This window comes from Myodes glareolus, chromosome 23 (assembly GCF_982192425.1).
Source record: "Myodes glareolus chromosome 23, mMyoGla1.1, whole genome shotgun sequence".
Lineage (NCBI taxonomy): Eukaryota > Metazoa > Chordata > Mammalia > Rodentia > Cricetidae > Myodes > Myodes glareolus.
Window position 1 is genome coordinate 35590440 of NC_142048.1, and position 26086 is coordinate 35616525.

The 26086-nt window shown below is 36.4% G+C and overlaps 1 protein-coding gene across 1 annotated transcript in view; it reads left to right on the forward strand.

Annotated features, from left to right (window-relative positions):
* Positions 1 to 26086, forward strand: part of Sgcz (sarcoglycan zeta) — a 356632-nt gene that overhangs the window by 181995 nt on the left and 148551 nt on the right. The window contains exon 2 of the mRNA XM_048456621.3: positions 20138 to 20239. Within this exon, the coding sequence (XP_048312578.2) occupies positions 20138 to 20239 (102 nt within the window). The remainder of the gene's footprint in view (positions 1 to 20137; positions 20240 to 26086) is intronic.

The following is a 26086-nucleotide window of genomic DNA, read 5'->3' on the forward strand; positions in this document are numbered from 1 at the left end:
ATCACTGCTTGGCCCATTAGCTCTAGCTTCTTATTGGCTAACTCTTACATATTAATTTAACCCATTTCTATTAATCTGTGTAATGCCACATGGCTGTGGCTTACCAGCTGAAGTTCTGTCTGGCTCCAGCGGGGCTACATGGCTTCTCTCTAACTCCACCTCCTCTCTCCCAGGATTCATCTCAGTTTGCCCCTCCCTAGCTCTGTTCCCCATAGCTCTGCTATAGGCACAAAGCAGTTCCTTTATTTATCAGTGGTAATCACAACACACAGAGGGAAATCCCACATCATCCATACCCACCTGAATCCACACCATTTTTCACTCTCTCATTAGGATACAAACAGACATCTAAAATAATAATAATAACATAATAATAACATAATAGATAAAATAGAAACAAATCAGTATACCACAAAACACACAATCAAATAAAAGTTGCAGAAGAAAATGCTCAAGAAACACACACAGTTGCAGAGAAATTTACATTTGAACACACAGAAATGCCATAAACACAAAACTTGGAAGCCCTATTATGTATGCAAACACATGTAAGGTGGTGTGGGGAAACCTAACAAAGCATTATAAAACACACAACCTCTAAAAATCTCACTGCATTTGTTTCATCTTGTCCCTCTATTGCTGGAGATGGGGACTGGCCTGAAGAGTGGTTAGTTGGAGTAAACTAATTTTTTCATTTATGAAAAGTCATCAATTCCCTCTTCTCAAGACTCTGGGCGCTGAAGAAGGGGAGTGTCTTAGTTAGCGTTTCTATTGTTGTGAAGAGACACCATGACCACAGCACATTTTATAAAGGAAAACATTTAATTGTGGCTGGCTTACAGTTCAGAGGTTTGGTCCATTATCATAATGGCTAGAAGCATGTAGATGGGCATGGTGCTGGAGAAGGAGCTGATAATTCTACATATAGATCTTCCCCCAACAAGTCCATAACTACTCCAACAAGACCACAGCTCCTAATAGTGCCTCTCTCATGGGCCAATTGTTGTTAATTAAAAAAATAGTGCCACATGAGATAAATATTTCATGCAACAGAGTTCACATGGAGAACGTTTTTGGTTTTTTTTTGTGGAAAGGGAAAGTGAAAAGAAAAAGGAGGAAGGAAGTAGGTTTTGGGGACACGAATAACAGAATAGAAGAGAGAGGCAAATAGAGAGAGAAAGAGAGGGAGAGACAGAGAGACAGGAAGAGAAGCAGAAAGAGACAGAGAAAAGAACAGAGAGAGAATGAGAACAGAGAAAGAAAGAAAGAAAGAAAGAAAGAAAGAAAGAAAGAAAGAAAGAAAGAAAGAAAGAAAGAAAGAAAGAAAGACAATAAGAGAAAGAGAGATAAATGGGAGTTGTACAGGGCTCTTTTAAAGAGGAAAATAGTAAATGAGCCCAGGAGGTTCTCTTAGTGGCTACAGCTAAGGACATATCCTGTCATCATCCCAAAGGGAAGCCAGTACAGAGGCCTGAATATTAAAACCAAGCATTCAAACACATGACTCTGTGGCAGCCATTCCTATTCAGATCACCACAAAGAGGCAGAAAAATTGAAAATCCAAAGAAGATGAAAAATACCAAAGAAGCAATGTCATATACACCCAGTGAGCCTGATACATGTATGATTTCACCGACCCACAGTGGCAGCATGCACTGGGTTTGCACAGGTCTTGGCCTTATGAGTTCCAGTTCTGAGAGAAGACGTGGACTCAAGCCAACATCCACTAAACAGAATGTATGCCCAATTGATATTTCGATAATATAATGTGTTTGCATGATAAGGAAAATAATTCATGTACCTAAAGGAATGACAGTATAATTAAGTAATGTGAACTAACTACAATATGTTGTCATATTAATGCGAAATATATTTTAAATCTTTAACACCAGAGATCAATAACTTGGGTATTTTGAGCAACTGTTACAAAAGAAAAAAGGAGAATGTTTTAATTGATGCAGGTTTTAGTAATAATAACAGTTTTTAATGGTGTTTGAATGTAAATAGGCTATAAGTAAAATTTCTATATGTATCATTTGCTACTACAATAGTATTTATATTTAAATTTTATGTAATGGAAAGAAGCCAAGTAAACTGAAGAATACTGATGATGCAAAAATAGCAGTGCAAACACCCCTGCGAAACAGCTGTCATCTCTTCTTTGTTTTTCTGCCTGGACTTGTAGAAAAATAGCTCATTATAATTAACATAGGTCAAAATAGGTGAGAAAAAGAAAATGTTTAACCTTCTTAAAGGACATCACTCCCTTAATTAGGAGCCAGAAATTAGATGTATTTTATCAGTACAATGTACATTAATGAATGGTTATCTGAATGGTTATCAAAAAGTTCAAATATGATTTTTATTTTCATTTAATAACTCAATATTTTCTTTTCCCATGAGTTTTCTTCTAGTTTATTGAACATATTATATCTCAGTATTTCACAACTGAATGTCAAATTAGGCTGTGATTTTTATTCTATTTACTCCCTAAGAGATATTTCTTAGAGTACATTGAAGTTTACACTGACTGATACCATTAGCATATCAAAATCATAAGGCATTATGATTTTGACTTCCTTTCTCGACTGATTATTAAATGTATACTACTAGCTATCTGAGAAGCCATGTTTGACTTTACAGGAAATAATGTATAAAATCTGTTATTCACTTTCTTATAATTGTTCCTCTCAACATCCTTTGAAAGGGCTAATTAACAATGAATAAGTGAAATCTAGATCCAGTTAAAATGTGACAAACCGTTAACAGTGAACTGGCAGCAAGAGCAGTACCAGCTTGTTGGTAGAGTGAACCATACAATAAAAAGTACATCTAGTCCTTAAAAATACGAAAAGAATATCTTATTGATTGTCAACTCTTTCAAAGACTTTTTTGCAACTTAATATGATGAGCAATTGTTATACTCTTTTGTATTCAATAGACTTCATTTTTCTTTCGGACAGAATAAAACTCTATTATGTGTGTATGTGTCATATTTTTTATACAGCCATCTGCTAACAGATACCTCAGAATAGTGTGCCATGTTCCCATCGTTACCTTTAGTCAAGATGGCCAAAGATATTAGAAATATTGGGGACATGGCAAATTATTATGAAATCATCATGCATTTTCGATGTGAATGATAAGTATAAGCAATGTTCCATAAATTATTCTCTTTTTGATATTAACCAATCAGTATTTCTTTACAAGAAATAATCTACCTTTAAAAATCAGATATATAATTATTGTGATAAAGATTATAGGGGTCTAGAAAACTGCTCAGTGATTGAGAATACTGAATGTTCTTACAAAGGATTTGGGTTCAACTGACATTGAACTAGAACCACTCATAATTCATATAATAGATATATTGATAGAGACACAAATGAAAACTATGAATATACATATATAATAAATCAAAAACAAAGATATTATTTAGTTTTAGATTCAAAAACTATGACTTTTTGCAATGGTGATTATAAATAAGTACTTAAGACTATTTTTAGTTGTTTACAAGAGAAGAGCTCAGGTTTACTGAACATTTAAATATTCAGGAGCTATTGTAGCTTTTCTTTTGTAAACATAACTTTTGAAAAGAATGTCTGAGGTATGATGGTATAAATAAAATTGGCCACAACATTTTTTTTTTGGTTTTTCAAGACAGAGTTTCTCTGTGTAACAGCACTAGCTATCCTGGAACTAACTCTTGAATACCAGGCTGGCCTTGAACTCACAGAGATCTGACTGCCTCTGCCTACCCAGTGCTGGGATTAAAGACTTGCCCCACCACTGCTGGTCTGACCATAACTTTTTTAAAAGAGATAAAAGTGTACGTATAATTAACCTTTTTATTTTTTTAAAGGTTATTAAATTATAAAAGTTTCCATTTCCGCCCCTCTTCCCAACACCCTCCCACTTCCCCCACTCCCTCTCCTCCTCCCTCTCCATCCCTAAGAGTAGTCAGGGTTTCCTGCCCTGTGGGAAGTTCAAGTTCCTCCCCCCTCCCTCCAGGTCCAGGAAGGTGAGTATCCAAACAGACTGGATCCCAAAAATCCAGTATATGCAGAGGAAACAAGTCCCAGTGTCATTGTCAATGGCTTTTCAGAAAGACTCCAGGCCAGCCACATCCAGAGAATCCGGCCACATTCAGAGAATCTGGTTAGATCACGTGCTCATTCAGTTCCAGTCCAGCTGGCCTTGGTGAACTCTCATTAGATCAGTCCCCTTGTATCAGTGGGTGATGGCGCCCATCGCAGTCCTGATGTCTTTTTTTCATTTTCTTCATCCTTCTGCTCCTCATTTGGACCGTGGAGGGTTCCGTCCAGTGCTACAATATGGGTCTCCGTCTGTATCGCCATCCAACGTCGGATGAAGGTTTCCTCTGCTCTTGTCCTCTTTGTTCACGTTCTCCTTCCTTCTGCCTCTCCTTTGGACCTAGGGAGCTAGGTCCAGTGTTTCAACGTGGGTCTCCGCCTCCATCTCCCTCCATCGCCAGATGAGGGTTCTATGGTGATATGCAAAATGTTCATCAGTATGGTTGTGGGCCAAGGCCGGTTCAGGCACCCTCTCCTCTGTCCAGAGAACAATCTGGGGATCTCTCCTTGGACCTGGGATCCCCTTTATACTCAAGTCTCTTGTAAACCCTAAAATGACTCCCTTAGTTGAGGTATATACTTCCCTGATCCCATATTTATCCATTCTCCCTCCCCCCCATCCCAGTCCGCCGATCTTTCCCCATTCCTCCCCTACTCCCTTCACTCTAACCCTCTCCCCTGCCAACAGCCCCCCACACCTCCCCATGCACCCTAGGTTACCTGGCACTCTTGTCTATTTCCAATCTCCAGGAGGATAGCTACATGATTTTCGTCAGGTACACCTTCTTTTTTTTTTTTGTGATTTGTGCCTCTTTTTTTTTTTTTTTTAGTAAATTTTATTAAATTATAAAAGTTTCCATTTCCACCCCCCCTCCCAACACCCTCCCACTCCCCCTACTCCCCCTCCCCCTACTCCCCCTCCTCCTCCCTCTTCGTCCCCCAGGGCAGTCAGGGTTTCCTGCCCTGTGGGAAGTTCCAGTTCCTTCCCCCTCCCTCCAGGTCCAGGAAGGTGAGTGTCCAAACAGACTGGATCCCCAAAACCCATTATATGTAGAGGAAACAGGTCCCAGTGTCATAGTCAATGGCTTTTCAGAAAGACTTCGGGTCAGGTACACCTTCTTATTTAGCTTCTCTAGGATCACGAATAAAGGCTCAAAGACCTTTATTACGGTTAGAATCCACTTATGAGTGAATACATACCATATTCCTCTTTTTGGGTCTGGCTTACGTCACTCAGTAAAGCGTTTTCTATTTCCATCCATTCGCATGCAAAATTCAAGATGTCATTGTTTTTTACCGCTGAGTAAAACTCTAATGTATATATGTTCCACACCTTTTTTAACCATTCTTCTATTGAGGGGCACCTAGGTTGTTTCCAGGTTCTGGCTATTACAAACAGTGCTGCTATGAACATAGTTGAACAAATGCTTTTGTAGTATGTTAGGGCATCTCTTGGGTATATTCCCAAGAGTGGAATTGCTGGGTCCTGAGGGAGGCTGACTCCCAGTTTCCTGAGAAACCGCCACACTGATTTCCACAGTGGCTGCACAAGTTTGCATTCCCACCAACAATGGATGAGTGTTCCCCTCATTTCACATCCTCTCCAGCATAGGCTATCATTGGTGATTTGAGTTTGGCTATTCTGACAGGTGTAAGATGATACCTCAAAGTTGTTTTGATTTGCATTTCCCTGATCGCTAAGGAGGTTGAGCATGACCTTAAGTGCTTTTTAGCCATTCAAACTTCATCTGTTGTGAATTCTCTGTTCAGTTCAGTACCCCATTTTTTAATTGGGTTAATTAGAGTTTTAGTATCTAGTTTCTTGAGTTGTTTGTATATTTTGGATCAGACCTTTGTCTGATGAGGGGTTTGTGAAGATCTTCTCCCAGTGGGAAGGTAGCCTTTTTCTCTTACTGACAGTGTCCTTTGCTTTACAGAAGCTTCTCAGTTTCAGGAGGTCCCATTTATTTATTGTTTCTCTTATTGTCTGCGCTCCTGGGGTTCTGCTTAGGAAGTGGTCTCCTGTGCCTATGTCTTGTAGACTACTTCCTACTTTCTCTTCTATCAGGTTCAAAGTGGACAGATTAATGTTGATGTCTTTAATCCATTTGGACTTGAGTTTTGTGCATGGTGATAGATATGGATCTATTTTCATTCTTCTACAGGTTGACATCCAGTTATGCCAGCACCATTTGTTAAAGATGCTATCCTTCTTCCATTGTATAGCTTTAACTCCCTTGTCAAAAATCAGGTGTTCATAGGTTTGTGGGTTAATACCTGGGTCTTCTATTTGATTCCATAGGTCGACTTCTCTGTTCTTATGCCAATACCAAGCTGTTTTCAATACTGTTGCTCTGTAATAGAGTTTGAAGTCAGGGATGGTAATGCCTCCAGAAGTTCCTTTATTGTATAAGATTGTTTTGGCTATCCTGGGTATTTTGTTTTTCTATATAAACTTGATTATTGTTCTCTCCAGGTCTGTGAAGAAGTTTGATGGGATTTTGATGGGAATTGCACTGAATCTATAGATTGCTTTTGGTAGAATTGCTATTTTTACTATGTTGATTCTCCCAAACCAAGAGCAGGGGAGGTCTTTCCATTTTCTGGTATCCTCCTCAATTTCTTTCTTCAAAGACTTAAAGTTCTTATCAAATAGGTCATTCACTTCCTTGGTTTGAGTTACCCCAAGATATTTTATGCTATTTGTGGCTATCATGAAAGGTGATGTTTCTCTGATTTCCCTCTCTGCTTCTTTATCCTTTGTGTATATGAGGGCTACCGATTTTTTGCAGTTGATCTTGTATCCTGCCACATTACTAAAGGTGTTTATCAACTGTAGAAGTTCTTTGGTAGAATTTTTGGGGTCGCTGATGTACACTATCATATCGTCTGCAAATAACGAAAGTTTAACTTCATCCTTTCCAATTCATATCCCCTTGATCCCCTTATGTTGTCTTATTGCTATTGCTAGAACTTCAAGCACTATATTGAAGAGGTATGGTGAGAGTGGACAGCCTTGTCGTGTTCCTGATTTTAGAGGAAAGGCTTTGAGTTTCTCTCCATTCAATTTGATGTTAGCTGACGGCTTGCTGTATATTGCTTTTATTATATTTAGTTATGATCCTTGTATCCCCAGTATCTCCAACACCTTTATCATAAATGGGTGTTGAATTTTGTCAAGTGCTTTTTCAGCATCCAATGAAATGATCATATGGTTTTTAACTTTCAGTTTATTTATATGATGGATTACATTCATAGATTTGCGTATGTTGAACCAGCCCTGCATCTCTGGGATGAAGCCCACTTGATCATAATGGATAATTTTTCTAATGTATTCTTGGATTCGGTTTGCCAGTATTTTATTGAGTATTTTTGCGTCAATGTTCATGAGTGAGATTGGTCTGTATTTCTCTTTCTTGGTCGTGTCTTTGTGTGGTTTTGGTATCAGGGTAACTGTAGCTTCATAAAAAGAGTTTGGCAATGATTCTTCTGTTTCTATATTGTGAAATACATTAAGGAGTATAGGTATTAGCTCTTCCTGGAAGTTCTGGTAGAATTCTGCATTGAAACCATCTGGTCCTGGGCTTTTTTTGGTAGGGAGATTTTTAATAACAGCTTCTAATTCTTCACGACTGACAGGTCTGTTTAGATTGTTCACCTGGTCTTGGTTCAACTTTGGTATATGGTACTTATCTAAAAAAAATGTCCATTTCTTGTACATTTTCCAACTTTGTGGCATATAAATTTTCGTAGTAAGATAATGATTCTCTGAATTTCCTCTGCGTCTGTGGTTATGTCCACCTTTTCATTTCTGATCTTATTAATTTGCATGTTCGCTCTCTGCCGTTTGATTAATTTGGATAGGGGCTTGTCGATCTTGTTGATTTTCTCCAAGAACCAGCTTTTTGATTCACTGATGCTTTGGATTGTTTTCTCTGTTTCTATTTTGTTGATTTCAGCCCTCAGTTTGATTATTTCCAGTCTTCTACTCCTCCTGGGTGAATCAGCTTCTTTTTTTTTCTAGAGCTTTCAAGTGTGCTGTTAAGTCTCCAATGTGTGCTTTCTCCGTTTTCTTTAATTGGGCACTTAGTGCTATGAACTTTCCTCTTAGCACTGCTTTCATAGTGTCCCATAGGTTTGAGTATGTTGTGTCTTTATTTTCATTAAATTCAAGGAAGACTTTAATTTCTTTCTTTATTTCTTCCTTGACCCAGTGGTGATTCAGTAGTTGACTGTTCAACTTCCATGAATTTGTTGGCTTTTGGGGGGTAGCACTGTTATTGAATTCTAACTTTAATCCATGGTGGTCTGACAAGACACAGGTGGTTCCTAATATTTTTTTGTATCTGTGGAAGTTTGCTTTGTTACCCTGTATGTGGTCAATTTCCATGAGCTGCAGAGAAGAAGGTATATTCTTTCCTATTTGGGTGGAACGTTCTATAGATGTCTGTTAAGTCCATTTGATTCAATACCTCCAATAATTCTCTTATTTCTCTGTTAGGTTTCTGTCTGATTGACCTGTTCATTGGTGAGAGAGGAGTGTTGAAGTCTCCTACTATTAGTGTGTGTGGTTTAATGACTGCCTTGAGTTCTAGAAGTGTTTCTTTTACATAAGTAGGAGGCTTTATATTAGGGGTGTAGATCTTCAGGATCGAGACTTCCTCCTGATGAATTGTTCCTGTTATGAGTATAAAATGTCCATCTCCATCTCTTCTGATTGATTTTAGTTTGAAGTCAATTTTGTTGGAAATTAAAATGGCCACATCTGCTTGTTTCTTAGGTCCGTTTGCTTGAAAAACCTTTTCCTAGCCCTTTACTCTGAGTAGATGTCTATCTTTGTGTTTGAGGTGTGTTTCTTGTAAACAGCAGAATGTTGGATCCTGTTTTTGTATCCAATCTCTTAGTCTGTGCCTTTTTATAGGTGAATTGAGTCCATTAATATTAAGTGATATTAATGACCAGTGGTTGTTGACTCCAGTTATTATTATTTTTTGTTTATTTGTTTAATAGAGTTTGTATGTGTCCCTTTTTTGAGTTAAGCTCATGAAGGGTCGCTAGATGTCTGAGTTATTCTAGGTCATGTTGGCAATGTTGGATTCCTTGGGTTGCGATTTTCCTTCTATTACTTTCATTAAGGCTGGGTTTGTGGCTACGAATTGTTTAAATTTGTTCTAATCTTGGAATATTTTGTTTTCTCCATTGATAGTGAACGATAGCTTGGCTGGGTATAGTAGTCTGGGTTTGCATCCATGCTCTCTTTGTATCTGCAGTACCTCTATCCAGGACCTTCTGGCTTTCATGGTTTCCATAGAGAAGTCCGGTGTAAATCTGATAGGTTTACCTTTATAAGTTACTTGACCTTTTTTCTTTGAGGCTCTTAATATTCTTTCTTTAATCTGTATGTTTTGTGTTTTGATTATTATATGGCGAGGGGATTTTTTTTTTTTGATCAAGTCTATTCGGTGTTCTGTATGCTTCTTGAACCTTCATAGGAATATCATTCTTTATGTTGGGAAAGTTTTCTTCTATAATTTTGTTGAATATATTTTCTGGTCCTTTGATCTGCAGTTCTTCTCCTTCTTCGATCCCTATTATTCTTAGATTTGGTTTTTTTTATTGTATCCCAGATTTCTTGAATGTTTTGTGATGAGAATTTATTGGATTTGCTGTTTTCTTTGATCAGAGCATTTATTTTCTCTATGGTATCTTCAGACTCTGAGATTCGTTCTTCCATCTTTGTATCCTATTGGTTATGCTTGATTCTGTAGTCTCTATTCGTTTACCTAGATTTTCCATATCCAGCCGGCCCTCGTTTTCTGTTTTCTTCATTGACTCCATTTCAGTTTTCAATTCTTGAACTGTTTCCATTACCTGTTTGATTGTTTTTTCTTGGTTTCCCAGTGTATCATTCATGGATTTACTCATTTCTTCGAACTTTTTATTATATTTTTCATCCATTTCTTTACTCATTTCTTCAATCTTTTTGTTGTACTTCTCATCCAGTTCTTTAAGGGAGTTATTCATATCCTGTTTAAGGGACTCTATTGCTTTCATAATGGCATTTTTTTCCGCTTCTTCTGAATTAAGAGGTTCAAGACCTTCTATTGTAGGGTCATTGGTATCTGGTGTTTTCATGTTCTTTTTTAGATTGTTGGAGGAGTTCTTGCCTTGGCGTCTGCCCATCTCTTCCTTCAAATGCTCTCTATTGGATCTTCTGGTACCAGGTCAGGTTCCCTTGTTGGGCAGGGACTTCACTGACAGAAGGTCTACCTTTAGGCAGGTAGTCTATTGAAACACAGGCACTCCCTCCTGCCGGGTTGCACTCACAGCCCTGGCCCAGTGCGCAAGGGAGCTGCTCTGGGGAGATCTTGTGGCCCCAGAGGGAAGGGGGGAAGAGAGGAAGGTGTGCCTGGATAAAGACTGGGACAGGATTTGAGAGAGCTCTGCAGGGAGGAGCCTCCTCTGCCTGGTGACCAGAAAGTCGAGGGGGGTGGGGAAAGTCTGAATTCCTCCTAGCCAAAGCCCTCGGGACAGGAGAAAACTCACCCCTCTTCCAATGGATGACTGCTAGAAGATCACTGTCTCTTGCTGGCCAGGAGTGTGGCTGAGCTGAGACAGAGCTTACCTGTCCTCAGGAAGGCTCTCAAAGCAAAGGAAATGCCCCTGCCGGCCTGAGCCCACAGTCCAGGCCCTGCGTGCAAGGGAGCAGCTCTGGGGAAATCTTGTGGCCCCAGAGGGTAGGGGGGAAGAGCTAATTAACCTTTTTAAAAGAGATAAAATATATGAATAATGAAAATACAAAACATGGGAGAAAACCAAATCTTTTGCTAAAGGAACATTGTCAAAAACCCTATTCTAATGATACATTGCTACAAGCATAGATCAATGCTTTTCTCAGTCATCATCAAAGAAACTTCTTCTTGACTTGGGGAACAAGTATAGAGACCCACAACTGGACAGTGCACAGAGAGTGAGAGAGTTTGGAATGCAAAGTCTTAAGTAGGGTGTACTGATCAAGTCCCCCTTATCAAGGTTAAAGACTCTGTGAGAAAGAGAAGGTGGATAGACTATTAAAGCCAATGAAGGAAGGAAGACACCAAGGAAACCAGCCCTTCTAGACATAACAGGATTGATGTTCATACAAACTCATAGCAGCATACAGAGAGCCTGCAAAGGTCTAAGTCAGATAAGATTCCAGTGCTGAGAAGGAAGGGACAGGGCACCATTCCTAATATAGAAAATATACGTAAATAGAAACAGCTTGCAAAGAAAATTTGACTTTTCCCAGAGCGTTACTGGGTATATAAAACATACTCAAGGCTCGGACCCAACAGTAGATGGCCAGCACAAAAAAAAAAAAAAAAAAAATTCAACAGTACTTTTGTAGAGGTTTTGTTTCATGTTGCTTTGTTTGGCAATTTTTTTACCTTACTAATTTTGAGCTTATATATTATAGTTTCCAAATTTGTGTTTTTTAAAATTGATTTTAGTATTTGTGTTAGTTTATATATTTCTTGGTTTTTCTTTGATTGTTATGCTTTGTTTTGTAGTGTTTTAATTACTATTTTATAAAGAGAAAGATATAATAAAAAGCAAGGAATTAATTTGGTATGGGGTGGGTATGATCTGGAAGGAGATAAGGGATTTGAAAACCATGATCCAAATATATTGTATGAAAAATTATTTCCAATTAAATAAAGTACAGATAGCAAGTAATTATTTGAAAATATTTTCAATGCACTTAGCCATTTATAAATTAAAAAATATTAATACTCTAGAATTCTCCATTCAAAACAGTAATAAGCAAGACTTGAACAACTTATATTTACATATATGTCATGCATATGTATGTGCACATAAACACAAACATATTATATGCAATAACAACTAAGGGGAAGGAAATTATGGAGTTGAAATGATGAGTATGTGTGAAAATTTGGAAAAAAAGAAGGGGAAAATGATGCAATTACATAATCACAAAAAATAAAAATTAAGTAAAAATGAGACAAGCAAAGTATAACCAATAGAGTTTATTTATAATGGTAAAGGTGGAAGGAAAGGAAGACTATTTTAGAATTTTGGGAGGAGTACAAATTAGTTCAGGTAATGTGAAAATCATTATAGAGGTTTCTCATAATAAATCTCCCATATGACCTGATTTTATTATCTGTGGGATTATTGAGCAAGGAATCTAACTATGATTAACACAGAGTTACCTACACAACCATGTTTTGGCAGTACTATGCATAATAACCAAGCTATTGTATTATTCTAGGTATTTGTTAGCAGATGACTGTACAATGACATGTACTCACATAATAGAATTTTATTCTTTCCTAAAGAATAATGAAGCTGTACTACCTGATATTATGAGCAAAAATGTCTTTCTAAAACTCATCCCTAGAGTGTGAAGAATAAACACGTATGATAAAAGAAAGAAAATTTAAAGAACAAGATGAGTTGGGTTTACGTGAACGCAAAAGAACCAACACAGAACCTTAGAGAATATGAAGTTTTGATGCAATTATAGTCTGGTGTTTGGCAATGTCTTCATTAACAGAACATCAGTACCTTATTTTCTGTCAGAATTCAAAAGGACCAAGATGATAATGAATCATAAAACAGACAAGAAGAATAAAAACAGTTCTTCTCAGTGGCTTGAAAGAAAATAGCTTGTCTTACCATTTTGTAAATATTGTTGGACTTAATAGAAGAGTTCAGTCAGTCATTCAGGATACCAGGATGAATTTGAAAGAGCCTTTAATTTTACAGAACTCTGTAGATAATAAAATATTGAAAATCCTTTAATTTTAATATCAGTAGAAATAAAAAGTGGAATAAATAAAGCATGTTATACTCATCTAGAATCAAATCAAAGTACTCTAAGAAGGAGACAACACTCACACAGGGGAATTCCATTTAGAGTAATTTAAATGATATTGTTTAAATGACTGGGGTTGTAATTTTATGGTAAATAAAAAACAGTAAAATTAAGATTGAAAACTTTCTACACTTAAATACTTACATAATACAAATTGTATTATGTTTAGTATTACATGTCCAGTATTCTCATTTTCATGTTATTAAAGTTACAATGATTACCATCAAATCTTTTTAAAGCTGATATTTAATGAGAATTACATTAGTGATAGAATTTGTTCTCTCTTCTCATAGAGGATATAACAAGGACATTTGATATTTCTGTAGAAATGAAAAGAATTTCAGAATAGTTCTTTTTCAGCAGGCTCTTGAGAAGAGAGAGAGAGATGAGATAGATAGAGAGATAGAGGGATAGATCCTGACTGTGAGATTTAGCCAAGAAAATCTCTGATTTGAAATTTTTCCAAGCCATATACATGTTAGTTATTGTAGCTATCTTGTCACATTGTATTCCATAGTGTTCCTTCTTTCATATTAACTTTGCAAACAGTATTAGCATCTTCTTAAGTATCATTAAGTCTAAAAATATCCTTTTACCTTCAACAATCTAAAAGACAAAGTACACTTTCTAATTATAAACTTTTCTTTACAACTCTCAGATTTACTTCTTTTAGAATTTGGACTATACTTAAATCTCCACTTGCCATGTTTGCTTTTCTGCTTACCTTAAAGCCCTTCTTTGATATGTGTATTTGCACATGCAACCAATTAGTTATCATGATGGTAGATTAAAATATGATTTAATTAAGTGTCTCTCTCCACTTTATTTTCTGGGGAGGTAGTAGTTTATGAGTTACAAAGTGCTGCAAAGCTAATTATGATGTCAACCTAACCTAAAATTTCACCCTTCATGTTTATATAGTAGCAACTTTTACTTGCAGTTCAGAACCTGGAAAAATGATAATACTCTTTTCTGTGTCATCAGATGAAATTAGTGACCATGCCTGTAAGTTTTCTTTCATCACACATCTCATTCTTATCAGAAGTTCTGTATTATTAACAACTTTTAGCACTGTACAAGGTCCTGCCAGACATGCTCTCTTGGAACATAACACTGTTGTAAGAAGGGTGCTTGTTCCTACACAGCTGCTCCAACCCAAAATAACCACACAGAAACTGTATTATTTAAATCACTGCTTGGCCCATTAGCTCTAGCTTTGTATTGGCTAACTATTACATCTTAATTTAACCCATCTCCTTTAATCTGTGCATCACCATGAGGTTGTTGCCTACCAGCAAAGTTTCAGCACATCTGTCTCTGGCAGCATTTCCATGGCTTCTCACTGTCTCCACTCTTCTTTCTCACAGCATTCAGTTTGGCTTTTGCTGCCTAACTAAGCTCTGCCCAGCTATAGGGCCAAAGCAGTTTCTTTATTCATTAATAATAATCACAGAATACAGAGGGTAATCCCACATCACCTCCTCTTTTCTATTTAAATAAAAAAGAAGCTTTCAACTTTAACATAGTAAAATTACATATAACAAAACAGTTATCAAGCAAGAGTTACAGTTACAATATTTATATCTATTTTATTTTTATCATAACTAACAAAACTCTAATTATAACTATAAATTCTTCAAGTCCATCAAAGACTCCAGAAGGATATAATACTAAGTAAACAGGAAATGCATTTTTAAAAACTCCAAAACTCTAGAATTGACAGAGACAGCTTGCTGCCTGGACAGCCATCCAAAGTTTTTCTGTAACACTGGGGCATCCATCTTCCGCCTACATGCCCACAGTAACCAACAGGACTTTCCATGAAGAAGGAAATTCCAAAAACAGTACCACCTATATTGACAGTTTGTCAGAGACTTTCTTCTGTATCCTGCAGAATGTCTAGCTGACTTTTTCATGAAGCAAGAACCCCGAAGGACCATCTCACCTTTAGGCAAGTTCAGTAGTCATCTCTCTGTGGGTACTGCATGCCCAGTAAAGCAGTCCAGACAAGAGCAGTTTCTTGCCCAAATGGCTGACAAACACCATGAGGAGCCTCTTCAATGCCCATCTTCTTATTGAATAAGCAATTGGTGCTGCCAGGAGCATATGTGTCTCACTGTCATGAAAGGTCCTAAGTTATTAAAGCATTTTAAATGCTATATTCTGAAGGTCTCTGAAAGATTTGAAGAATACCTATCTAACTGAAATATATTTCTAAATATCTAGAAAACCTAACTAATATGACTACAAGCTAAACTGTTATTACTATCTATTAGCATATATTTCTTAATTATACATTACATTTTAAATGAGATGTACAAACATAATACTTAATCAAGATCAAAAATACATATACACAGTATAACAAAATTGACCTTAAATTTGTGTCAATATACCAAGATCCATACCAATGCAACTCTCTATAGCATATCCCCCTTTTTAAAGGGGGTAAACAAGCATTTATAAGCAATATTTGCGAATATGAGCATTGTTCTCTCCAAACTACCTCCTGCTGTTTATTGGGAAAAGTAATTTTTTGAGGGGTATTCAAGGTGACCTTTCAGGGACTCTTGGTCTGTCAAATCATTTAAGACTGGAAGCAATCCACAGGTTCTCATCCTCTGTGGAAACACAAGAACCTCTTTTCCAAAGCAATATATTCTTAGACCCAAAGTCTGAAGTCAAATACCTTTATAATATACAGCTGGTTTAGCTTAGCAGTCCATAAAATGAAATGCCTCTCTGTACTTAGTACCTTCAGAGTCAAAAAATTCAAAGACTATACTATATATATATATATATATAATATATATATATATATAATGTATATATATATATTACAGATTCTCTATGTATATTCCATCTTTACTTCACTTATTATTATTTTTTTCTTTTATTTTGTGACTGTCTGTACTCTGTCACTTTAAAGATTTTTAAACCATTTACTTCTTTTTTATTTATTTATTTATTTGTTTATAAAAATTTCCACTTCCTACTCTCCTCCCCATACCCTCCCATTCCCCCCACTCCATCTCCCCCCCACTCCCCCTCCTCCTCCCTCTCCAGTCCTAAGAGCAGTCAGGGTTTCCTGCCCTGTGAAAAGTTCAAGTTCCTCCCCTCTCCCTCCAGGTCTAGGAAGGAGAGCATCCAAACAGACTAGGATCCCAAAAAGCCAGTACATGCAAACAAAACAAGACCCAGTGCCATTGTCAATGGCTTCTCAGTCAGCCCCCATGTCAGCCCCATTCAGAGACTCCGGTTTGATCACATACTTGGTCAGTCCCAGTCCAGTTGGCCTTGGTGAGCTCTCATTAGATCAATCCCCTTGTATCAGTGGGTGAATGCACACCTCGTGGTCCTGCCTTCCTTGTTCATGTTCTCCCTCCTTCTGCTCCTCATTTGGACCTTGGGGGCTCAGTCCAGTTGCTCTAATATAGGTCTCTGTCTCTATCTCCATCTATCGGCACATGAAGGTTCCCTCTGGTCCTGCCTTTCTTGCTCACATTCTCCCACCTTCTGCTTCTCGTTTGGACCTAGGGAGTTAAGTCCAGTGTTCCAATATGTGCCTCTGTCTCTATCTCCATCCATCGCCAGATGAAGGTTCTATGGTGATATGCATAATATTCATCAGTATGGACGAGGCCAGTTCAGGCACCCTCTCCTCTGCTGCCCAGGGAACAATCTGGGGACGTCTCCTTGGGCCTGGGAACCCCTCCAGAATCAAGTCTCTTGCAAACCCTAAAATGGCTTCCTTAGTTGAGATATATACTTCCCTGCTCCCATATACATCCTTCCTCCATACCCCCCATCCCATTCCCCGAAGCCATCCCCAATCCTCCCCCTCTCCTTTCTCTCTAACCATCTCCCCTATCACGAATTACAGCTCAAAGATCTTTAACTATGGCTAGAATCCAATTATGAGTGAGTACATACCATATTCCTCTTTTTGGGTCTGGCTTACCTCACTCAGTAAAGCGTTTTCAATTTCCATCCATTTGCTTGCAAAATTCAAGATGTCATTGTTTTTTACCGCTGAGTAAAACTCTAATGTGTATATGTTCCACACCTTTTTAAACCATTCTTCTATTGAGGGGTACGTAGGTTGTTTCCATGTTCTGGTTATTACAAATAGTGCTGCTATGAACTTAGTTGAACAAATGCTTTTGTAGTATGTTAGGGCATCTCTTGGGTATATTCCCAAGAGTGGAATTGCTGGGTCCTGAGGGAGGTTGACTCCCAGTTTCCTGAGAAACCGCCACACTGATTTCCACAGTGGCTGCACAAATTTGCATTCCCACCAACAATGGATGAGTGTTTCCCTCATTCCACATCCTCTCCAGCATAGGCTATCATTGGGGCTTTTGAGTTTGGCTATTCTGACAGGTGTAAGATGATATCTCAAAGTTATTTTGATTTGCATTTCCCTGATTGCTAAGGAGTTTGAGCATGACCTTAAGTGCCATTTGGCCATTCGAAGTTCATCTGTTGTGAATTCTCTGTTCAGTTCAGTACCCCATTTTTTAATTGGGTTAATTAGAGTTTTAGTATCTAGTTTCTTGAGTTGTTTGTATATTTTGGAGATCAGACCTTTGTCTGATGATGGGTTGGTGAAGATCTTCTCCCAGTGGGAAGGTAGCCTTTTTCTCTTACTGACAGTGTCCTTTGCTTTACAGAAGCTGCTCAGTTTCAGAAGGTCCCATTTATTCATTGATTCTCTTATTGTCTGTGCTACTGGGGTTCTACTTAGGAAGTGGCCTCCTGTGCCTATATCTTGTAGACTACTTCCCACTTTCTCTTCAATCAGGTTCAAAGTGGACAGATTAATGTTGATGTCTTTAATCCATTTGGACTTGAGTTTTGTGCATGGTGATAGATATGGATCTACTTTCATTCTTCTACAGGTTGACATCCAGCTATTCCAGCACCATTTGTTAAAGATTCTTTCCTTCTTCCATTGTATATGTTTAGCTCCCTTGTCGAAAATCAGGTGTTCATTGGTTTGTGGGTTAATATCCGGGTCTTCTATTCGATTCCATAGGTCGACTTCTCTGTTCTTATGCCAATACGAAGCTGTTTTCAATACTGTGGCTCTGTAATAGAGTTTGAAGTCAGGAATGGTAATGCCTCCAGAAGTTCCTTTATTGTTTAAGATTGTTTTGGCTATCCTGGGTTTTTTATTTTGCCATATAAACTTGATTATTGTTCTCTCAAGGTCTGTGAAGAAGTTTGATGGGATTTTGATGGGGATTACACTGAATCTACAGATTGGTTTTGGTAGAATTGCCATTTTTACTATGTTGATTCTCCCAATCCAAGAGCAGGGGAGGTCTTTCCATTTTCTAAACCATTTACTTCTTTTTATAACCGTTTATATTCTTTTTTTCTCCCTCTCTCCCAAGCCTATGTACATTTATCCAACACTGTGACCCATTTAGAGGTCTTTTTTAAAATTTGGATTTGTTTTTATAGCATATCTGTAATTATTTTCTGACCAGAAATGCTTCTTAAAATGCTAAGCCCTTCTTATGAACTTAAGCAGTATCATTGCTAGGGGAAATACAACACTGCTTGCTTGCCCCACCCAGCCCAGCAAGGCAGAATTATTTGCTGCCTCTGAACCATACACCACCCCAGTTTCAAGTATTCAACAGGTCTATGTTGAACCATTAAGCAGTTTGTTACATACTGTTACAAACCCCATTTAAATGTTTGACTTCCTGAATGAAACATAGGTTGCACTGACAGCACAGCCAAGAAAATCAGCATTTCAAGACCATGGCTTTTTTTCTGCTACCACTGAATCAGGAAAACCTCTTTTAAAGGAGCCACAGCATGCTGCCAAGCAAGCAAAGTCCATTAGAGAAAATAAATGCTGCTAAACTTTGTTCAAGGACTCTAAGGTTTTAAGTCGATTTTAGTGGGCCATGTGGGCACCAATTTGTTGTAATGAGACCACTTGTTGGTACTCAGCTCCTCAGCCCCAAAATAATCACACAGAAACTGTATTTTTTAAATCACTGCTTGGCACATTAACTCTAGTTTCTTATTGGCTTACTCTTATGTCTTAAGTTAACCCCTTTCTAGTAATCTGTGAATAAGGTCATGGCCTACCAGCTAAGTTTCAGCACATCTGTCTCTGGCAGCAGCTCCATAGCTTCTCTCTGCCTGTGCCTTTCTTTCTTCTGACATTCAGTTTAGTTTTCCCTTCCTATCTAAGTTCTGCCCTGCTAGAGGTCCCAAGCAGTTTCATTATTCGCTAATGGTAATCACAGTGTACAGAAGAGAATCCCACATCATAACACAAATCACCTCAAGTTAGTGAGCTGTTTAAATGCCCTTTACATTTCTTCTTTTATAACGTTACTAAGAACAGCATCTTTCGCACAGCGGCTACGTGTTCCTTGCTTTGGCCTTGACACATAAATTCCCAGCTGTTCCTCTTCAAATATCCCCAAGCAGAAAGTCCATCTATGACCTGGAAACAAAGGCTAACTCTTTTTCAAATGTCACTGTACGGGAAATTTTCTCTTCCTTCACAGTCATTTCTTGTTTAAATTCATTTTCAAAAATTTTTATATAGCCATTTTCTTACTATACATGGGGTTCGCTCTTTAAAAGTCTTGATACAACCCTATTTTAATTCTGTCTCATTAACACCATTTTAACTGCAGTAATCTCTATAGAGACAATTGTTTGCTAGATAGGACATGTGTTTGCTCATGATTTTTCTTCAGATGGACCAGGATTCCAATCATTAATTAGTTATTACAGTTATCATATAAATGGAAATGTTGGGAAATATATATAAGCCTTATATGCTTAAGAATATTATCAGACCTTTGCAAACTGTTAATAATAGTCAGGCAACACTTAGAGTATGTAGTAGAGAGTTGATATAAGGTATGAAGAAAGTATTTATTCATAGATAAATCATAGCAGGGGGCCCACCATGTTCATTACCACCCTCTTCCCTTCTCATAAAAACAGTGCTCTCTGTTGCATGCACAATGCTGTAATCTTTCCTTAAGTCCAATCTCTCATTTTTTCTTAAAACGTCATGGATTTGAGCTCACTGTGTTTTTCAATTTAGCCCTAAGAAAATAATGGCCAGATACGCATTCTCTAATTAACCTAAAAGTGAACTATATTTCATTGCTTGTAGGATGGTATGGGGAATCTGAGAGTCACCAAGAAGGGAATTCGACTTGAAGGTATATCTGAGTTTCTACTTCCATTGTATGTGAAAGAAATTCATTCCCGAAAGGTATGTGATATGGCTTTGGCTTACTCTAAGATAATTTAGAGTTTATGTTTTCACTCGGCATAGGGGCATCCAATATCCTTATCCCCTTTCTTTGCATTTAATTTCTTTAAGCTAAAGACTTATTTGAAGAAGTTAAAAGAACCAATTTAAGAACAATAGAACAAGTTAGCTTCAAATTGGCAAATCAGAGAGCATTTGTACTGAGGCTTTCTGCTGCTTTTAGCCTTTGAATTGCTTTCTTCCTCTGTAACCCAAAGTTAAATGTGGTGTTAGCATTTGCGAAAGAGGTATTTATAAGTTTTATCAAGAAGCACAAATGGATTATTTTGATTCAGTGTATCATACATTTCCCCTTAAATATAAATGTGTTTCCAAGGCACAACATAAAGTCTGTAAAAGGAAATTAAATTTATCATTTTAACCAATGTCAGAGCATTTATCCTTTAGGTGTAGGGATGTATGCTTTGTTACCCAAATAGCAGCATGTTGAATGAGAAAAGAATTAACTTAGTGATTTCTTACTTTGACTTTAGAGTGTTACTTAGAAGAATCAAATAGTCTATGACATCAGTTTATCTTCTATCTCTCAGGATGTTTTATGATACATATCTATGGAAATTGATTTATTAAGACAAAAAGAAAGATTAGTATTTAAAGTTACAGAAGCAGATTTGTCTCATATAAAATTATTTTAGAGTAAAATAATGCCTCAGTTTTATCAAAATAATAATTAGGAGATTTCTATGGTAAAATTTGGGTAATTTTCATTAAGGCTTCTGCTACTAATTTGAAAGTAGAATGAAAGGGATTTGTTTTTACCTTTTAATTAGGATTATTCTGTTAACAATTTTTATAATATATGAACAGTCCAAAATATTGAATAGACTTAGTGAGTACACTTTGAGTAATACAAATTTAGTTTAACATTACTTTACGGACTTTAATCAGATACCAAACAATAGGCACATTTGTTGATAGCTGACCTTGAATCATTAACCTTTAAAAATGTCTATTTAATATTTGATATTATTTTATTTATGAAAACTTGACCAAAATGCTCATATACATTAGTGTGTTCTGCTATTCATTCATTTCTCCAATACCTCCTATACTGGTCACTATTAAGTAGCTTAATGATATTAAAGAAATTAAAACTTACTTATAGAAATCAGAAAATACTAAACCTAGAAAAAAGAGTAAGTGTGGTCACACAGATATGAATGCATATATATTTTTCTTCTAAATGCATTCTGCTAGCAAGTCCAGAGACAGTAATGGTGACTTACCTCTAAAGTTACCCAGAGTGATTTGTATCATTTGTCAGGGAACACAAATAATGTTGAAGACCTATGCGCAGAAGACAGCTATAAATTTATCTGCTGGGGAGGGTAATTTTTGAGTATAACAAAAGTTGTTTTCTGAAATATTACTTGAGAATTCATCGAACTTCTGGTCTAATTAAAATAGAATATACCAACTTTGTAACCTAAATGTGTGAGGTAGTGACAGTTGTACTCTCTGCCTAGAATAACTGATCTCAGCTTCACAAACAATTCCAAAGTCAGCTATCTAAAGGAGAGTTGAATTTTTTGCTCACAACCTCATTATTTACTACTGGACATCTGTGTGTCTCTATCTTTTGCCTGCTGGTATTTAGTTAGCAAAGCCATGTGCAGCATGGGAGATGGTGGTCACAGTGTCTAGAATGTATATCTGGATTAGTAACAGAATACAAAGGAGATTTCTCTATACATCCACACCAAAAACTAAAGGAAAATATCTATTTTATAATCAATACTCACAATTCTCTTGTCTTTGAGTACATACAGTTTTTTTTAATCTGGTTGTAAAGCTTATTTATTTCACTGATTGATGATGTCAGGCACACAATTTTCTTCAACTTTAATTTTCAAATCAATGAGGGTAGGAATGTATTCAAATGCTTATCTCTTAGAGTCAGAAGATACAGATCACTAGCAATAGTAGACATGAAATTTAATTATATTTTTGAAACTTATGCTTGGCGGTATCTTCATCTATATTTTGTTGCAATTATTTGTTATTTGGTGTGTGTGTGTGTGTGTGTGTGTGTTTACATATATCACTGAATCTGTGTGACTCTGAGGTTTGAGAACTTCTTTTGGGAGTCAGTTTTCTCCTTCAACTATGTGTGGCCAGGTCCTAAAACTCAACTGGTCTAGTACCTCACCATCTAAACTTTCCTGTCAGATCAATCTTCTCATACATTTCTATATATTCATATTTAAAAAAAATTGCCAAATTCCTATAGTATTCAGGTAGGGAAAACTGTTTAAATAAAAAACCACCTTAAAAGATTCATCATAAGCTGTAAATTTTTATATACTTTGACTTTTGTATGTTTCCCCTATTCATTTCAGCCTGCAGTCTCTTCATATCATGCCAACTAACTGATAGTAACTAAAATCATTTTCAGGTACCTGGACATGGTGGCTAAAGACTGTAGCCCTGGCGCTTAGTCAGCAGAGGAACGATTATTGCCATGTGTTTGAGGGCAGGAAGGGATCCATAATGAGTCTCAGGCTGGTGTGGGTTTTAATAGTTATTTATGAATTTAATCCTATACATGCAAAAAATTTTTTCTAGACAGAAAGAAAAGCTGTAGACAAACATACATTAAATTACATAACCTGATAACACATGGGCTTGATTACCTTTCCTATGAAACATCTCATACTCACCACTCTCCAGCTGCTGTCACACACAAATACACACACACACACACACACACACACACACACAATTACTACAGATATCTTTAAATATCTTCTATTATCAAAACAATTTTCTGTCATACTCACTTTATCAAATTAAACCTTTCCAAGAAGTCCACAAAAAAACTGTATTTAGCACAAACATACTTAGAATTCAATGACTTTTACAAATTCTTAAATTTAAAACATAATCATCAGTGCTTTCCCAGTTGAATCACTTCCTGGCAATTTGTAAAGTTAAATGCCCAGATAGGAAAAACAAAAAGGCTGCATAATTTGAGTTAATGTAGGTAAATCATACCTGATAATATTCTACATATATCTTCAAGGCACATGGTCTCACATTAGGAGAAAATAATTGAATATAATGAAATTAAAATCATTACATTTTAATGTAATTGTTGTGCAGGATGCTAATGTGGTCAAATAAAATATATTTTTACTGAATCGAACCAGTCAAAATGATATCGTGTTGCTTTTTTGTTATTTTTTGAGCCTGTAGCCATCTGAGACTAACTGAACAACAACATTATGTTATTTACCTATTTCCTAGTCAATAATCTGTACTGAAATTTATCCATCTTACAGAAATGGTATATAACTAGCTAGTAGTGATTCCTAAGCAGATACCACTAGATAATTCTAACATATATATATATATATATATATATATATATATATATATATGAAGGCTACAAAGTCTTGAGGCTTTAGACTTCTGAGTGAATAAAGTGTGAGCAGCTCTGCTCTTCCTATGTCCATGGATGTGGGTCCAATGAGTGCTTCTAACACATTTTCTGGTTACCATTAGTTTTGTGCTTTTTGTATTGGAGTCTCTCTATAGTTCATACACAAAGACATGGGCAAGGCTATCACAACAAGTGACTTTTATGCTTATGTAACAGCATGGTTAGCTCTTTCTCTGTCTTTTTGTGTATCACAGTTAATCTCCCCTTTTCAGACTCTATTTCCCATATATATATATATAGATAGATATAGATATAGATGTAGATGTAGATATAGATATAGATATAGATATGGAAATTCATATACATGGAAATTCATATATATATGAATATATATGGGAAATATATGTGGAAATTGATAATTAATTTACTATCATTATCAATATCTTTATGTTTTTGCAGCAGGATATTTAATCTTGGAGACATCTGTGAATTTTGTAGTACTGTTTAATCCAAATTTCAAATAATATATATCATTCTGATATCTTTACACCAAAAAACAACAAAATCAATAGCACCCTAATATTTAATCAACATCATCACAGTTCTATAATTATATTTCGGCAAAAATAAAATGCTAAAGAAAATAAATATGTAAATTGAAACATCTGTGTGACATTTTAAATTAATATGGAATTTAACAGAAAAATACAAAGTCAATTGAAAAATTGGCATCTCAAGTTTATCTTTAGTATAATAGAATTGTAAAACTTGTCTTTATTGATAAGAATTAATGGTTATGAATACGATTAATAAGTTTGGTACATTAGCTTCATAATTAATATCACACAGCTTTTGTTACCTCCCTGCAGTGTAATTTAGGGTGATTACTGCCTTCCAAATCTGTTTTCCTTCCCCACTTTTATTTCTTTTGTAACAATATCATTCAGATTTTGTCCTAGTTTAATTACATTCTGCTTTGCTGTTTTATGACCTGAACACCTGGTCTATAGATGGTAGCCCAGCGATTACTAGCATTTTCTTTACTGTGAACAGTGCAGTAGGCATTCTGCATTATGATGGTTCCTTGCTTTATTTCGATGTTAGTTAATTTGCTTGTTTCTTCTTTATTGAACTATTAAGCCTGTCTGAATGATGCTTTTGGTGCTTCCTGGGAATATTAGTGGTGAGACTTTCTTTTTCTTCAGATTTGTAAATATTTGTCTATTTAATATCTGCCTTGACTCTTGACATAAACTATCAGATAACAAACTGATATTTTTCCCTTTTGTTGATGTAATGTTATATCTGGAGATCTGAGAAGTATCAGATTTAACTTTTCCCTTTCATGGAAATTTTTATTCTTGTGTGACATGATAGCTTTAGTATTGTTTACCTGGTGATGATTGGTTGGTGGGAGAGAAGGTATCACTATTCTTCCCAGAAATCTTTTGGCCTCATCCTTCAAATAGTTGATAGTACATATACTTATGACTCTGCTTAGCTACTAGCTTTCAGTCATATGGCTGAGTTCTTTACTTCAGAGGAAGTAATCCTTCTTACATCTCTGTATCTCTGATTTTTTAAATGCGTTGTGGTTTTCTTTGAACTATATATAGTTCTCATCCAGAATTCCTCTTCTGTGAAATGATTTCCTCCATGCGAATTTTGTCAAAGTCTCAATATTCATATATTTTGTGTGCAGTAATATTTTAATTCCCAGGGATTTTTAGATCTTCTTTTTGATATTATAATTTACTTCAATCCCTCTGTTTAATGATAATATTAATGATATGAATCTTAGATGAATATTGTACTGCTTGTATATATTAAAATAAGTCATTTAGCACTTAGTATTTGAGAAATTTTAAGCCTTGCAAATGCTGTACGGTTTTTAAATTGGGCTGCAGAGATGAGCAGGAAGAGAAATACAAACGAATATGCTCTGTCATCTGTGGGTCTGAGGAATCCCTGAATCCCTTTAACCAGGGCAAGGTTGAAGTTACTCTATGGGTCCTACTGATTACCCATCTATCCAGAATCTGTCCTGTGCAACACTCAGAGATCTAGGAGTTGGACTATCTCAGGACATTTCTCTTGCTACTTTGTATTCTCCATGCGAATTATAATTTGTGTTAGACCTTCGGTGAGCACACAAACTACTGGAATTATTAAAAACCCAAGTGGCTTAATTTGTTATATAGTGAGGAAGAAAGAGATTTGGAACGTCTCTAAATTTTAGTGTATAGTCTGAGGTGGGGTTTTTCTTTCTTATCTCTCTTTTACCCATCGCCTTGCCCATAATCCCCTCCCTGCTTTTGTCCTTAGCTCCATCTAATGCTGTCTCTTCATGAACAGTCAATAGATCCCAATACCATAATCTGAATAGTCCATTTCTATCATTAATC